The sequence below is a fragment of the Oncorhynchus masou genome, chromosome 12 (assembly GCF_036934945.1).
Source record: "Oncorhynchus masou masou isolate Uvic2021 chromosome 12, UVic_Omas_1.1, whole genome shotgun sequence".
Lineage (NCBI taxonomy): Eukaryota > Metazoa > Chordata > Actinopteri > Salmoniformes > Salmonidae > Oncorhynchus > Oncorhynchus masou.
This window is the reverse complement of record NC_088223.1, coordinates 13,267,157-13,285,069: the sequence shown is the minus strand read 5'-3', so window position 1 is coordinate 13,285,069 and position 17,913 is coordinate 13,267,157. Positions and strand designations below refer to the sequence as shown.

Genomic DNA, 17,913 nt, shown 5'->3' with positions numbered 1-17,913 from the left:
GGTTAGCAGTGGGTTAAGGTTAGCAGTGTGTTAAGGTTAGCAGTGTGTTAGGGTTAGCAGTGTGTTAGGGTTAGCAGTGGGTTAAGGTTAGCAGTGTGTTAGGGTTGGGCATAAGGTTAGCAGTGTGTTAGGGTTGGGGTTAAGGTTAGCAGTGTGTTAGGGTTGGGCATAAGGTTAGCAGTGTGTTAGGGTTGAGGTTAGGGTTAGCAGTGTGTTAGGGTTGAGGTTAAGGTTAGCAGTGTGTTAGGGTTGAGGTTAAGGTTAGCAGTGTGTTAGGATTGGGCATAAGGTTAGCAGTGTGTTAGGGTTGGGCATAAGGTTAGCAGTGTGTTAGGGTTGGGCATAAGGTTAGCAGTGTGTTAGGATTGGGCATAGGGTTAGCAGTGTGTTGGGGTTGAGGTTAAGGTTAGCAGTGTGTTAGGGTTGAGGTTAAGGTTAGCAGTGTGTTAGGATTGGGCATAGGGTTAGCAGTGTGTTAGGGTTAGGGAATGATTAACATGTTCATGGTTCTTTGAATACCAACTTTTCCCCCACGACTATTGCGATATTTTCAAAAAAAAATAAAATGTAATCCAACATCACTATGAATTGAAATGTACATAGTCAAATGTGACTAAGTGGAATATTTTGCTATTCAAATGAGGTTTTGTTGATGAATAGACCAAAACAAGTAGCCCTAATTCATTGGCTTAAACATGTATAATGATATAGTAATATATATATATATAGTAATATAATAACATATATATCTGTGTGTGTGTGTGTGTTTAAGTCAACATGATCAATAAAACATTTGTTTTGGTATAAACCATTAGTTGTCAGGCCTGATTTTACATTGCTGTTGTTTTTCACCCTCCAGATTATTGAAGTTAAAGATCAATACAAAATAGGGGAATTGATATTGATCTATTCTAGCCTATGTAATCCCATGGAAACTTGCTCCTGCTATGCTGCTCCAGCAGGTGGAAGCCTTTCATGATTCACTGAGTTGACTGACTGACAGCACAGTTAGATTAATGAGTCGCATTGTTAGGCCTAGTGTTCAGTGTCCTGTTTCAAAGTCAGTAAATTAAGGACTAAGCTCAGACACAGTGTTTGACACTGCTTCTGGTAATGGCATGTGCTTTTAAAGCCTTGTCAGGTCTACATCCAGAGAAAGGAGGGAGGGTGATAAAATGTGCATGCCCAAAACAATCAGTGTCTCTCCATTTAAATGCCTCAAATGTGTGTTGTTGTACTACTGACACAATTGTGGTTGGAATTGCATGTATTTTTTGTTGTTGTTGTTTGAATGGAAATGAATAGATGAATAAGGATGAATAATGGCAGGTGTGTCAAGGCCACTCGTGCCACATTATTTCACTCGTGCCTTCAGAAGGTATTCACACCCTTTGACTTGTTCAACATTTTGTTGTGTTACCGCCTGCATTTAAAATGGGATCAATTGATATGTTTTGTCTCTGACCTATACACAATACCCCACAATATCAAAGTGGAATAATGTTTGTTTTTTTAATTATGCAAATTAATTAAAAATTAAAAGCTGAAATGTCTTCAGTCAATAAGTAATCAACCCCTTTGTAATGGCAAGCCTAAATAAGTTCAGGAGAAAATTTTGATAAAAAGTTGTATGTGTAGTAATAGTGTTTAACATGATTTTTGAATGACTACCTCATCTCTGTACCCCATACATACAGTACAATGATCTGTAACGTCCCTCATTCGAGCACTACATTTCCAACACAGATTAAACCACAAAAACCAGGGAAGTTTTCTAATGCCTCGCAAAGAAGGGCACCTATTGGTAGATGGGTAAAAAAAAAAACTGCTTTGGATGGTGTATCACTTTTTCAGGATAAAAAATAAATGGAATGGAGCTAAGCACAGGCAAAATCCTAGAGGAAAACCTGGTGCAGTCTGCTTTCCACCAGACACTGGGAGATTAATTAAACGTTCAGTAGGACAATAACCTAAAACACAAGGCCAAATCTACACTGGAGTTGCTTTCCAAGAAGACAGTGAGTGGCAGAGTTACTGTTGACTTAAATCTACTTGAAATTCTATGGCAAATACTGAAAATGGTTGTCTAGCAATGATCAACAACCAATTTGGCAGAGCTTGAAGAATTGTGAAAAGAATAATGGGCACATGTTGCACAATCTAGGTGTGGAAAGCTCTTAGAGACTTACCCAGAAACACTCACAGCTGTAATCGCTGCCAAAGTTGATTCTAACAATTATTGACTCAGGGGGTTGAATACTTATGTAAATGTGATATTTCTCTATTTCATTCTCAATAATTTTGCAAAAATGTCTTAAAACACGTTTTCACTTTGGCATTGTGTGTAGATGGGTGAGATAAAAATCTATTTAATCCATTTTGAATTCAGGCTGTAACACAACAAAATGTGGAATAAGTCAAGGGGTATGAATACCTTCAGAAGGCTCTGTACTTAGATCTTTCTTAAATGATTAATATATAGATCTAGTCAAGGAAGTCTATGGTTACAGTCTGAGTCAAGTCGGAAGTAGACTAGAAGATCCGTCTGCCACACATTAAAACCATTAATGTATGTTCAGACAGATCTCAATTAGGCTATCCTACATGCATATGAAGAAATATACCATAGCAAAATGTGAAATATTAGTTTATCAGGCTTGGTGTTTATTTTGTATTTTTTTAATTGAACCTTTATTTAAACTAGGCAAGTCAGTTAAGAATAAATTCTTATTTACAACGAAGCTTGGCCAATTGTGCTCCGCATTATGGGACTCCCAATCATGGCCCGTTGTGATACAGCCTGGAATCAAACCAGGGTCTGTAGTGACGCCTCTAGCACTGAGATACAGTGAGACCTCTTTGCCACTCGGGAGCCCAAAATAGATAGTTTTGTGTGTTGAAATAGATCGTTTGATTAATGTGGTGAGCTCTCGCTGGCCCTTGAAATATGTGTTTTTGGCAATTAGACCATGCCCATCTCAAGCTTATCTTTCCCCCAAAACATGTTTTTCAGAATATTTAGGCAAGTTAGCTGGATAACTCCTTGACTCTGCTTTGTATTATTAAAAAATTAACCACGTGCCTGGCTCTTGTTTACACTTTCTACGTACTCTACGGCTTGACGTCACAGAGGGCCCCACCCCTACTGCCTAGCAGCATGTGAGTGCGCAATACTGCTGGAGCGAAGTGGGGAACCTGCAAGCTTTTTGACCCCAAAAATAATAGCAGAAACAGCATACAACGTAAGGATGGAGGAAGCAGATCAAGGTAATGTATTTGCCATAGCACACATTGCAAAATTACATTCATATTACTGACAAGCATTTTTTTTAAACACTGTTTAGTTTGTTTTAAACCAAAGTTTACCAGCTAGCTGTATGCTAGCCCCGGGAAGCCTGTGGAAGTTCCATCACAGACAGAAATATATTTATAAGTAACCAACGTAGTTCATCTGTGTCGTTTATAGTGGAGCAAATTAAGCATAGTGGGCAAAACAAGGAAGGAAGTGGCCAAGCACGAGCTAGCGAGATGCTATTGGCGCGTTGCAGCATGTATTTACATATTTCCGTTAGGAACGTGTGAAGTGCTCGTGTGCACAAACGCAAATCTTTAAAACTTAGTGCATTGTGTTCGTAACATATTTATGTTTTGGCAACAGACGAATCTATTGAGATAAAATGTTTAATCGATGAGAAAATTAGCAAAATGTCGGCCCGGTTTCACCTAGTTCCGTCCTCTCCCACTGCCCTTATGTGGTGGTGAGAAAGCAACGTTTATTAACGGGTGCTTCAAGTTTATAGCCCCAGTGACGTGTCTGGGTTACCCCATCGGGATTCGTTATAATTTTGGTTCAATTGCAGAAATCAGTTTAAAGAGGGTTTTGAACCCGGTGTAAATCACTAACACGTCACAACACGTCAAACCAATCAAATGCCTTACTTGGGCGGAGCTCCGAAGGTGCTGTCCAGATTAGTGCGGTAGGAGAGATTGCGCGGTAGGGGAGATTGCGCGGTAGGGGAGATTGCGCGGTAGGGGAGATTGCGCGGTAGGGGAGATTGCGCGGTAGGAGAGATTGCGCGGTAGGAGAGACTGTGTGAGGACTAAGGATGTCAACATAACACTGGTGACAAAACATTTTAGAAAGTTTGCAGGTTTTCACAGCTTTTATTTCGAGAAGAGCTAAATCTGTGACAAGAGGGGATAAATGGTCTACAGTGGTGGTCATATCAATATTTGTGACATTTCTGAAGTGGTGTTTGACTGTAAAGGCTAGCATAAGGGACAACAAGTAGCTAGTCACAATGAGGTTCATTTTGAGAAAAGCCAGAAAACCTTGTACGCTACCAAGGTATAACTAACTAGCTAGCTACTAGCTAGTTAATTTTCTCACACGATTATAAAGCCAACAAAATGTTTTCTAAAACAGCATATTATTTACTTAAAAAGCTAGCTGTGTTAGTCACTCGTTTTTTCAGGGTCAGTGATACACATGGTTGGTCTATCTATGGGAACGACTGCAATAATTTTGAAAGCAATATTGCTAAAACGAATGAAATTAAATGTAATGAAATTCAAATGTTTCCTGTAATGCTCATCTCTTGTAGCCTAATTGTCATGTCTTTATTTTCATAATGTACCTAAATTACAAGGGTTGGATTTGCACTAAACTATTTTATATGTCAGCATTTAAAAGACATGTACAAAATCTGGTATATGGTTTGCCTCATATACATTGTCTACTGGTAACATTTTAAATTGAGAACATACAGCTCAACATGTAAACAATGAGTTTAGCTATTCTCTGCTTCAGATGCCCATTAGGCCAGTAATGCCATCATACTGTAGGCCTATGGCAGCATTGGCGATACCATTTGACAGGGCTATTCATCTATCTTCTTACAGGGGCCAGTGGTAAACAACAGGTTCATTTCAGGGGGGCCGAACGTTTTCCACATGCCATAATTCTTCGGAAGAACTGTATAAAAAAAGAAACGCACACACACCATTAAAGCACTGTTTTTTTTTAAATGAAATGTTGCTAAAAGTTATTAGGGAAGAAGTGGAGGAGCTCAGTTCAACCAAAACATTTACATAATAATTGAAAATTAGATAATCATTGATAACTATTTTATTCAAACAACAATTAAAATTGTCTTAAGTAATTAGGTCATTTTTTAAATGATCTGAAAACTAAGCATCTCAATAAATACTACAAAGCTAGAGACAAATTCAAATGATGAAAAAAATGATCAACATGCCACATAGGAACTAGAAACTGCTCAAAACCGCTGAAAACCACACTATAGACAAACACAATGGTACTTGTCATTTTGGCACAGAATGTGGGATTTGTTTTGCATATCTTTTAATGTTCAGAATTGATTAAAGGGCCAGTCTAAATGAATGAAGTTGAATAGCCACCAGTTGAGTAGTCCTGCCATATGATGAGCTGCAAAACAGATTTACATTAATTGTCGGAGTAGAGGATCTTGTACATTTCAGGTAAAATAACAACTCAATGTTTATATCCCAGGACAACAGCAAGCTAGCTAAATATGACAAATTAGCTAGCAAGTGCAAGCTAACTAGCTAAATTGCCATACATGTTTAATGCTTTTCGACCTGTCCCCAAATTAATATAATTGGTTCAGAGTTTGTTTTGATATTTTAACCTGCGTGTCGTGATCATGTTTGGTGTGGTGGGACAAAATACATTTATGCACGATGGCGCATGCGAGCAGCTGGTTTGGGTTCGGTGTTATCATAACCTTTTCTAGTTTTGGGAACAGAAAACTGTATTAAGATCAAATGTTTCATTGATGAGAAAATGTGCAGAATGTTGGCCAAAATCCACCACGTTCCATCTTCTCCCACTGCCCGCTAGTGGGCTTCCTCTCACTACATATTTGGTAGCATATGCTAGCCAACGCAAGTTCAGCCTTCTGCAGAGCTTGTAAAAAGGTTTGATATACAATACAAGTAAAACAAGATACACTACATGGCCAAAAGTAGGTGGACACTCCTTTGAAATGAGTCGACTAAATCAGCCACGTACGTTGCTGACAGGTGTATAAAATGGAGCACACAGCAGCGCAATATTCATAGACAGACATTGGCATTAGTATGGCCGTACTGAAGAGGCTGTATCACATCCGGCCGTGATTGTGAGTCCCACAGGGCAGCACACAATTTGCCCAGCGTCGTCCGGGTTTGGCCGCGGTAGGCCATCATTGTAAATAAGAATTTGTTCTTAACTGACTTGCCTAGTTAAATAAAAAAAATATATTTTTAAAGAGCTCAGTGACTTTCAACATGGCACCATCATAGGATGCCAGCTTTCCAACTAGTCAGTGCTGCCCTGCTAGAGCTGCCCTGCTAGAGCTGCCCTGCTAGAGCTGCCCAGGTCATCTGTAAGTGCTGTTATTGTGAAGTGGAAACGTATAGGAGGAACAACAGCTAGACCGCACAGAACGGGACCGGTTAGTCCTGGAAGTCTTTGTCTTTATTACTCTGACAATGAAATAAGATATGGTTATTGAATGAATGGCAACGTAGAACCTAATACAACCGATATGTTATGCACTATATATACAAAAGTATGTGACTATGCAACACTCACTACCGAGTTCCAAACGGCCTCTGGAAGCAACATCAGCACAATAACTGTTTGTCGGGAGCTTCATGAAATGGGTTTCCATGGCCGAGCAGCCGCACACAAGGCTAAGATCACCATGCTTAATGCCAAGCGCCAGCTGGAGTGCTGTAAAGCTCGCCTCCATAGGACTCTGGAGCATGGTTTGGGCTAGGCTACTTAGTTCCAGTGAAGGGAAATCTTTATGCTACAAAATACAATGACATTCCAAACCATTCTGTGCTTCCAAATTTGTGGCAACAGTTTGGGGAAGACCCTTTCCTGTTTCAGCATGACAATGCCCTATGTACACCGCAAGGTCCATACAGAAATGGTGTGTCGAGATCGGTGTGGAAGAACTTGACAGACTTGCACAGAGTCCTGACCTCCAACTTCATGTAAAACTTTTCTGATGAATTGGAACGCCGACTGCGAGCCAGGCCTAATCGCCCAACATCAGTGCCCGACCTCACTAATGATCTTGTGGCTGAATGGAAGCATGTCGCCGCAGCAACGTTCCAGCATCTAGTGGAAAGCCTTCCCAGAAGAGTGGAGGCTGTTATAGCAGCAAAGGGGGACCAACTCCATATTAAAGCCTTCCCAGAAGAGTGGAGGCTGTTATAGCAGCAAAGGGTGACCAACTCCATATTAAAGCCTTCCCAGAAGAGTGGAGGCTGTTATAGCAGCAAAGGGGGACCAACTCCATATTAAAGCCTTCCCAGAAGAGTGGAGGCTGTTATAGCAGCAAAGGGGGACCAACTCCATATTAAAGCCTTCCCAGAAGAGTGGAGGCTGTTATAGCAGCAAAGGGGACCAACTCCATATTAAAGCCTTCCCAGAAGAGTGGAGGCTGTTATAGCAGCAAAGGGGGACCAACTCCATATTAAAGCCTTCCCAGAAGAGTGGAGGCTGTTATAGCAGCCAAGGGGGACCAACTCCATATTAAAGCCTTCCCAGAAGAGTGGAGGCTGTTATAACAGCAAAGGGGGACCAACTCCATATTAAAGCCTTCCCACAAGAGTGGAGGCTGTTATAGCAGCAAAGGGGGACCAACTCCATATTAAAGCCTTCCCAGAAGAGTGGAGGCTGTTATAGCAGCAAAGGGGGACCAACTCCATATTAAAGCCTTCCCAGAAGAGTGGAGGCTGTTATAGCAGCCAAGGGGGACCAACTCCATATTAAAGCCTTCCCAGAAGAGTGGAGGCTGTTATAGCAGCAAAGGGGGACCAACTCCATATTAAAGCCTTCCCAGAAGAGTGGAGGCTGTTATAGCAGCAAAGGGGGACCAACTCCATATTAAAGCCTTCCCAGAAGAGTGGAGGCTGTTATAGCAGCAAAGGGGGACCAACTCCATATTAAAGCCTTCCCAGAAGAGTGGAGGCTGTTATAGCAGCAAAGAGGGACCAACTCCATATTAAAGCCTTCCCAGAAGAGTGGAGGCTGTTGTAGCAGCAAAGGGGGACCAACTCCATATTAAAGCCTTCCCAGAAGAGTGGAGGCTGTTATAGCAGCAAAGGGGGACCAACTCCATATTAAAGCCTTCCCAGAAGAGTGGAGGCTTTTATAGCAGCAAAGGGGGGGGACCAAATCCATGTTAATGCCCATGATTTTGGAATGAGATGTTCAAAGAGCAGGTATCCGCATACATTTGGCCATGTAGTGTAGTTCAATATTGTACAATGCTCATGTCTTGTTTATTTCTCCAAAATTCAAAGAACAAGGAAGTCTCTGTCTGGTCCTCAACTTCAAAACCCAACCTCAAGTTAACTGTTACTTTGTTGCATGCTTTTGAAAAAACAAAAGAAAGAAAACGAGTCATAATATTGGTTAACAATATATATATATATATAATATTAATTCTCCGATATTTTACAGAAATATATTTTTGCTTTGTTGCTTTGCTGTTATTTTCACTGAAGTTGGTTGAAAATAAGCCTTACCATATGTTTGCTGCTGGAACGCCGTCACACCACACCTTTAGATGTGTCACACCTACTTTACTGTGTACCAAATACAGATTGTTCTGGGCTTGAATCAATAACCCATTGATTACCGTTTACTGTATCTCTTTCGTCCTTTTAAAGCTTTGTGATGATAGACATTTTTAGCTTTATGTAGACAGTCATAATTCAATTGTCACAGTTTGGATGAAGGCGTAGCCTGTTGACATAGTAATGTTTGTTAGTTGGTAAGCGACACTGACGTGTATTGTTACCACTGTTCTTGTGGGTCATTTGTTTACAGGATGTTGGCTTGTAGTCTACCAGCACTCTTCAGTTTTACTGCCATCTCTGAAACGTTGTAAACAAATCCTGTCTCTACATGTCTAGCCTAGTATTTTACGCCCAGAACTAGGCTACACATTGTACAAGAGCAATTCAGGTAGTAGCCTATGCCTCTTGAGCGTGTTGAGCAGCAGCAACACTCTCTGCTTCTGCTTCCTCTCTCCAGTCCCCTATGACCCCTCACCCCTCTGACCACTTCCCTGTTCTCCTCCCTCCTTCCCTCCTACCGCTTGGTTTGATGCATGGTCAGACTTGTAGCAGCTGAATGCATCCTTCCTGGCTTTGACTCCATCCCCCACCCCCTCCTATCTATCTATCTATCTATCTATCTATCTATCTATCTATCTATCTATCTATCTATCTATCTATCTGTCTGTCTGTCTGTCTGTCTGTCTGTCTGTCTGTCTGTCTGTCTGTCTGTCTGTCTGTCTGTCTGTCTGTCTGTCTGTCTGTCTGTCTGTCTGTCTGTCTGTCTGTCTGTCTGTCTGTCTGTCTGTCTGTCTGTCTGTCTGTCTGTCTGTCTGTCTGTCTGTCTGTCTCTGTCTCTGTCTCTGTCTCTGTCTCTGTCTCTGTCTCTGTCCTGCTGGGCAGCCATCTGCCTCGTGGCTCCCTCTCCTTCCTCCTCTCCCTTCATGTCTGTCTGCTCACGTCTCGCTGCAGCAGGTATACAGGCCAGGGAGCCACGTGTTGTTTAAACAACAGATTAACAGGATGATGCCAGAGACAGTCTGGTTTGTGTACTCTGCAGGAGGGGCTGCCAGGTAGGAAGGCCTTTGTGACCTTCTTTTCTTTCAGCAGAAATTGAGTGATCTGCTATGCAGGATACTGTGCAGGATACTAAGTCAATCTGCTCGTTCTGTAGTATGTCTTTTTTTTTGATAACATTGCATCTTTTTATGATGCTATTGCATCTAAGTAGTTTTTTATCAAAAGCAGACCTGGCATTTAATAGCCTGCAAAAGTCAGCGTTCTTGACATACCACTGGAAATATGAAAAAGCAATCCTTTTTATTACCTTCGTCCATTTTCAACTCAGTTTGTCACAGTGAACTCTTGTGTATGGATATGAATTGGCTCCGTTGCCAAGGTTTTCATCAGGGTGTCGTGACCACTAGTCCACGGTTTTTCTTCTTAGGCAGCTGTCATGGCAATAGAGTGAGAGGTTCAGTTGGCTGCCAGAGCTCCAGGTAAAAGCTACAGGAGTGATGATCTGTATCTGGAGCCAAATGACTATTATCAGCCACAGGGCCTAGGTTTCAAACATTAAGCATAAATTCAGATGAAAGAGTACATTTATGGCTATTTTAAGACACCTTTTTGAGGCATTCCCCTGGTATGAATATAGAGTGGTATCTCTTTTGCAGCCACTGCATCTCAGTTGTTAGCTGAGCCACTTGAGATCCTGGTTAGAGTCCAGGCTCTGTCGCAGTCGGCCGCGACCGGGAGACCCATGGGGCGACGGACAATTGGCCCAGCGTCATCCTGGTTAGAGTCCAGGCTCTGTCGCAGTCGGCCGTGACCGGGAGACCCATGGGGCAACGGACAATTGGCCCAGCGTCATCCTGGTTAGAGTCCAGGCTCTGTCGCAGTCGGCCGCGACCGGGAGACCCATGGGGCGACGGACAATTGGCCCAGCGTCATCCTGGTTAGGGGAGGGTTTGGCTGGCAGGGATATCCTTGTCTCATTGCACACTAGCAACTCCTGTGGCAGGCCGGGTGCAGTGCACGCTGACACGGTTGCTAGATGTACGGTGTTTCCTCCGACACATTGGTGTGGCTGGCTTCTGGGTTAAGTGGGCATTATGTCAAGAAGCAGTGTGGCTTGGTTGGGTAGTGTTTCAGAGGACGCATGGCTCTCGACCTTCGTCTCTCCTGAGTCCGTATGGGAGTTGCAGCGATGAGACAAGACTGTAACTACCAATTGGATACCACGGAATTGGGGAGAAAAAAGGGTAAAAAATATATATATATATATATATATATATATATATATATATATTTTTTTTCAGCTACCCTCTACGACAAAGGCCTGAAAAGGAACTGTTTTACCAGGAGGTGGGGAAGGGCTTCATTGTACGGTTTACCGGTGTAACTGAGAAGAGTTATCTAAGGAATGGCTCCAGTTCGGTTATGCTATACTTCTCCACCTGTGCTTGTTTAGATGACCTGAGTTGATAGCAGACACCCTGTTCTTCCCCTTCTGTCAGTTCCACAGTTTCCATCGGTTACTTAACTAGTTAAATAAAGGTATAACATTTTTTTTAACTACAGTGTCCTCTCACAGGCTGACTATACTGCTCACGTTGCAAAATAAATTTAGACATACATATTCAATTATTGCACACACACTGCTCGCGCGCGCCAACGAGTGTCAGCATTACCAAGGGCTAAAATAGAAGTCAGTTCTAAGTCCTGCCTCTCCCATCTCCTCATTGGTTCATAGAAGCAGGTACCCACGTGCCATCTCCTCATTGGTTATACCCACGTGGGTGACGGAAAGACGAACGAGGTCGGTGGCAGTAATGCACTTAATTTACAAAAGTTGCCAATCGCAATGTAAAGTCAAGAGAAGAAAAAGCCTGGAAGGAGGAGAGATGACTAGAAACGATTCGGGTTGGCCGTTTTATGTGCGGATTAATTGGCGGAGTAGAGGACCTTGTGCATTTCAGGTAAAATAACAACTCTGTGTATATCCCAGGACAAATTAGATAGCAACAGCAAGCTAGCTAAATAGGACAAATTAGCTAGCAAGTACAAGCTAGCTAACTAAATTGCCATAAATGTTTAATGCTTTTCGACCTGTCCCCAAATTAATGTCATTGGTTTAGAGTTTGTTTTGATATTTTAACCTGCGTGTCGTGATCGCGTTTGGTGTGAGGGGACAAAATACATTTATGCACGATGGCGCACGCGAGCAGCTGGTTTGGGTTCCGTGTCAGGGGTCACTGGAAATGTCTCTCCCTCCCTGGGAATATCTGACGGTTAAATGGGATGTATTTATTTTGACTTATCTAGCCCTCTGCTATGATGTGGAGACATTGTACTCAAACGTGTGAGCTGCAATTGACCTCAAAAGTGGGCCAAAGGGATATTTATATTTTAACGATTTGACTGAAAGTGTGAATGTGGATCAAAAGTAAGAAGAAGGATGAAGCACAGGCCTAGAAGCTTGGGCCTAGAAGCTTGGGCCTAGAAGCTTGGGCCTAGAAGCTTGGGCCTAGAAGCACAGGCCTGTATGATGAAAGCACAGGCCTAGAAGCTTGGGCCTAGAAGCACAGGCCTGTATGATGAAAGCACAGGCCTAGAAGCTTGGGCCTAGAAGCTTGGGCCTAGAAGCACAGGCCTAGAAGCACAGGCCTAGAAGCTTGGGCCTAGAAGCTTGGGCCTGTATGATGAAAGCACAGGCCTAGAAGCTTGGGCCTGTATGATGGAAGCACAGGCCTAGAAGCTTGGGCCTGTATGATGGAAGCTTGGGCCTAGAAGCTTGGGCCTGTATGATGAAAGCACAGGCCTAGAAGCTTGGGCCTGTATGATGAAAGCCCACGCCTAGAAGCTTGGGCCTGTATGATGGAAGCACAGGCCTAGAAGCTTGGGCCTGTATGATGAAAGCACAGGCCTAGAAGCTTGGGCCTGTATGATGAAAGCACAGGCCTAGAAACCTGGGCCTGTATGATGGAAGCTTGGGCCTAGAAGCTTGGGCCTGTATGATGGAAACACAGGCCTAGAAGCTTGGGCCTGTATGATGAAAGCACAGGCCTAGAAGCTTGGGCCTGTATGATGAAAGCACAGGCCTAGAAACTTGGGCCTGTATGATGGAAGCTTGGGCCTAGAAGCTTGGGCCTGTATGATGGAAGCTTGGGCCTAGAAGCTTGGGCCTGTATGATGAAAGCACAGGCCTAGAAGCTTGGGCCTGTATGATGAAAGCCCACGCCTAGAAGCTTTGGCCTGTATGATGGAAGCACAGGCCTAGAAGCTTGGGCCTGTATGATGAAAGCACAGGCCTAGAAGCTTGGGCCTGTATGATGAAAGCACAGGCCTAGAAACTTGGGCCTGTATGATGGAAGCTTGGGCCTAGAAGCTTGGGCCTGTATGATGGAAACACAGGCCTAGAAGCTTGGGCCTGTATGATGAAAGCACAGGCCTAGAAGCTTGGGCCTGTATGATGAAAGCACAGGCCTAGAAGCTTGGGCCTGTATGATGAAAGCACAGGCCTAGAAACTTGGGCCTGTATGATGGAAGCTTGGGCCTAGAAGCTTGGTTCTGTATGATGGAAACACAGGCCTAGAAGCTTGGGCCTGTATGATGAAAGCACAGGCCTAGAAGCTTGGGCCTGTATGATGAAAGCACAGGCCTAGAAGCTTGGGCCTGTATGATGAAAGCACAGGCCTAGAAGCTTGGGCCTGTATGATGAAAGCACAGGCCTAGAAACTTGGGCCTGTATGATGGAAGCACAGGCCTAGAAGCTTGGGCCTGTATGATGGAAGCACAGGCCTAGAAGCTTGGGCCTGTATGATGGAAGCACAGGCCTAGAAGCTTGGGCCTGTATGATGGAAGCACAGGCCTAGAAGCTTGGGCCTGTATGATGGAAGCTTGGGCCTAGAAGCTTGGGCCTGTATGATGAAAGCACAGGCCTAGAAACTTGGGCCTGTATGATGGAAGCTTGGGCCTAGAAACTTGGGCCTGTATGATGGAAGCTTTAGCCTAGAAGCTTGGGCCTGTATGATGGAAGCTTGGGCCTAGAAGATTGGGCCTGTATGATGAAAGCACATGCCTAGAAGCTTGGGCCTGTATGATGGAAGCACAGGCCTAGAAGCTTGGGCCTATATGATGGAAGCACAGGCCTAGAAGCTTGGGCCTGTATGATGGAAGCACAGGCCTAGAAGCTTGGGCCTGTATGATGGAAGCACAGGCCTAGAAGCTTGGGCCTGTATGATGGAAGCTTGGGCCTAGAAGCTTGGGCCTGTATGATGAAAGCACAGGCCTAGCAGTTTCGTAGTTGTCTCAATGGTCATACCCAAAGACCTACATCTATTTTATGTAGTTTAAGGTTAAGGCTGGAAATCTCTGTCTCTATTACTCAGACAATGAAATAAGATATGGTTATTGAATGAATGGCAATGTAGAGCCTAATACAACCGATATGTTATATACTATATATACAAATGTATGTGACTATGCAACACTCACTACCGAGTTCCAAACTGCCACTGCAAGCAACGTCAGCACAAGAGCTGTTTGTCGGGAGCTTCATGAAATGGGTTTCCATGGCCGAGCAGCCGCACACAAGCCTAAGATCACCATGCGCAATGCCAAGCGTCAGCTGGAGTGGCGTAGAGCTTGCCGCCATAGGACACTGGAGCAATGTAAAACGCCTTCTCTGGAGGGATGAATCACTCTTGACCATCTGGCAGTCTGACGGAGGAATCTGGGTTTGGCCAGGAGAACGCTACCTGTCCGACTGCATAGTGCCAACTGTAAAAGTTTGGTGGAGGAGGAATAATGGCCGGGGCTGTTTTTTGTGGTTCGGGCTAGACCCCTAAGTTCCAGTAAAGGGAAATCTTAACACGACAGCATACAATGACATTCTAGACGATTCTGTGCTTCCGACTGTGTGGCATCAGTTTGGGGAAGGCCCTTTCCTGTTTCAGCATGACAGTGCCCCCGTGCACAAAGCGAGGTACATACAGAAATCGTTTGTCAAGATCGGTTTGGAAGAACTTGACTGGCCTTCACAGAACCCTGACCTCAACCCCATTGAACACCTTTGAGATGAATTGGAACGTGGACTGCAAGCCGGTATGTCCACATACTTTTGGTCATGTAGTGTAGCTTATGGCAACTTTATCATGTAATTTATCTGTGGCCCCTAGTAACACAACCCAGATAATCCCCTTAAATACATTATTCTGAAGTTGTCTTCACAATAAATAATTTCCAAATGATCTCCTTTAATAATGTAGCATGACCGACCGCAAGCCAGCTCTACAACGGAACAGCTTTAAAGCTGATTTTTTTTCTCCTTTTTCTCTGAGATGCAGCCTCACTTAACAATATTAATTACTCTTAAGACAGGTGTCATGGCAAATTTGCTATAATTAGATTTCAATAAGAAACAACTAGCTCCATTTGAGTGGTCTGACTCTTGTAGGAAGTCTTTCAGAATCTGAGACGGCAGCATCCGCCCCCTCCAGCCACGACCGAGACGACCCTGACACATCTCTCTACCTGCAAGGTCTGGTTAAAACGTCAAGGAGCGTCAGAGGGAACTGAAGACTTCTGTCTTCGTCAGAAGTAGCCTAACCTATTCCTACATGTTGTTGATTTCCCTCAGTGGTGTGGATCAGCCCATGTGCAGCTTTCTATGTGTGAAGGATATAAGTGGCCTTGTGAAACTTAAACCTATTCAAAACTATTTCACACCCTTCCACCACATGTCTCTTGCGTACAAGTATGCAGATATAAATTATAGCTGAATGACAGAAATTGCCAGTAGTTGTCATCAGAGATGTTTGTAATTGAAACAAGAAGCTCGAATTGACATTAGGTTTATTGACATTTGGCCTATCCTGTACTCTTGAAAAATCATCATTCACTTCCTGAATCTGTGTTTCAAAGCAGGGGATTGGTTGAAGTCCCAGTGTGTTGATGTGTCATGATGAATGACTCATGATGTGTCCATATGTCATTTGCTCTGCCTCTTAGTGTCTGTCACCAACATTTTCTCTCTAAGCTTCTATTACAGCTGTATACCCAATGCTCCAGTGAGGGGAACCTGCCATGCAGCTTCCCATGTGAATACTATATGACAGGGATCGTCAACTAGATTCAATTTTTTTTCTTGAGCAGATGGTTGGGGGACCAGAACATAATTAAGCAATAAGGCCCGAGGGGGTGTGGCATATGGCCAATAAACATTGGCTAAGGGCTGTTCTTAGGCACGATTCAACGCAGAGTGCCTGAACACATCCCTTAGCCATGGTATATTGGCCGTATACCACAAACCCCCGAGGTGCCTTATTGCAATTATAATCTGTTTACCAATGTAATTATACCAGTAAAAAAATAAAAGTTTTTTTTCCATACTTCTGGTGGTATATGGTCTGATATATACCACGGCTGAATCAGCATTCGGGGATCGAACCACCCAGTTTATAATTACAAATCATTTGTAGACTTCAAATTGACTGCAAGTAGCCCAAACAGATATGTTTGACTAAGACAATCATTTCAAACCTTGTTTACATTTGTATACAATCACATGTCTCTCTATCATGCGTGGGAATACTTGGGGGAAGATTTCTTAAATTAAAATCACTTGGAGCAACATTTCCTGGTGTTTTTGCAGTCTTTTTTTGTCAAACAATAAAATAAAATAAAAAGACATTTGATCAGAACTCGGGGTCCAAATTAAACCTGGGTCGCCAGTTGTGGGATCCTGCTTTATAACGTGGCCTGGGCTGTACCTGCTGCTGTTGACCTAAGATATACAGGATCAATCAGACTAACTTTGCATTTAGACCTGACTTGTTTTACACTGCTATTGGCTTGAATTGGGTTTATGAAACTTTAGGTTATGCTAACTGTTGCAACTCTAAATGTTTCTTTAACAAATAGGCTACAGAGATGCATTATGGTAATACCAAGTGGAAGACAGTGATACAGCAGACCAGATAGTGGTTTATTTTCAGGGAAAATCTCCAGCGGAACATTATCCTACACATTAACAGGATAGGACTTGTCAGATTCCTTGTCATGTCATCTGTAATGGAACGTCCATTCCATACTTTATCCCTGAAGGGTCTGCTCATCTGTTGATATTACTTGACATAACTTCCCTCCTAGTCAGTCCCCTGATCAAAGACCAGGCCTGCATGAGAAGGATCACAGAAGAAAAGCCTGCAGTCTCCCATCTTTCATCTCACTCAGTTGTTAACTTCGTTGTTATTCTCGAGGCAAGACCCCTTGATAGCCCCACTTCCTTACTGTTCAGGATTCCATGGACAGGATTACTATTTCTTTGTGAATTTTCCATCAGAGCTTGAGATTTGGCCGGGCTGTCGACTGGCTGTAAGTTAAAGGGGGGCCCAGAATGGCTGGGGGAACACTAACATTACAGTCAGCTGTAGAGGGGCCCAGAATGGCTGGGGGAACACTAACATTACAGTCAGCTGTAGAGGGGCCCAGAATGGCTGGGGGAACACTAACATTACAGTCAGTTGTAGAGGGGCCCAGAATGGCTGGGGGAACACTAACATTACAGTCAGCTGTAGAGGGGCCCAGAATGGCTGGGGGAACACTAACATTACAGTCAGTTGTAGAGGGGCCCAGAATGGCTGGGGGAACACTAACATTACAGTCAGCTGTAGAGGGGCCCAGAATGGCTGGGGGAACACTAACATTACAGTCAGCTGTAGAGGGGCCCAGAATGGCTGGGGGAACACTAACATTACAGTCAGCTGTAGAGGGGCCCAGAATGGCTGGGGGAACACTAATATTACAGTCAGCAGTAGAGGGGCCCAGAATGGCTGGGGGAACACTAACATTACAGTCAGCTGTAGAGGGGCCCAGAATGGCTGGGGGAACACTAACATTACAGTCAGCTGTAGAGGGCCCAGAATGGCTGGGGGAACACTAACATTACAGTCAGCTGTAGAGGGGCCCAGAATGGCTGGGGGAACACTAACATTACAGTCAGCTGTAGAGGGGCCCAGAATGGCTGGGGGAACACTAACATTACAGTCAGCTGTAGAGGGGCCCAGAATGGCTGGGGGAACACTAACATTACAGTCAGCTGTAGAGGGGCCCAGAATGGCTGGGGAACACTAACATTACAGTCAGTTGTAGAGGGGTCCAGAATGGCTGGGGGAACACTAACATTACAGTCAGCTGTAGAGGGGCCCAGAATGGCTGGGGGAACACTAACATTACAGTCAGCTGTAGAGGGGCCCAGAATGGCTGGGGGAACACTAACATTACAGTCAGCTGTAGAGGGGCCCA

At 43.8% G+C, this 17,913-nt stretch overlaps 1 protein-coding gene across 2 annotated transcripts in view; it reads left to right on the top strand.

Moving 5' to 3' along the window:
- The first annotated feature begins 3,128 nt into the window (after positions 1-3,128).
- LOC135549579 (tumor protein D52-like) overlaps positions 3,129-17,913 on the top strand; it is a 39,812-nt gene continuing 25,027 nt past the window's right edge. For both annotated transcript variants that reach the window (XM_064979669.1, XM_064979668.1), the window contains exon 1: positions 3,129-3,267. In XM_064979669.1, coding sequence (XP_064835741.1) covers positions 3,249-3,267 — 19 coding nt within the window. In that variant the 5' untranslated portion in view covers positions 3,129-3,248. The remainder of the gene's footprint in view (positions 3,268-17,913) is intronic.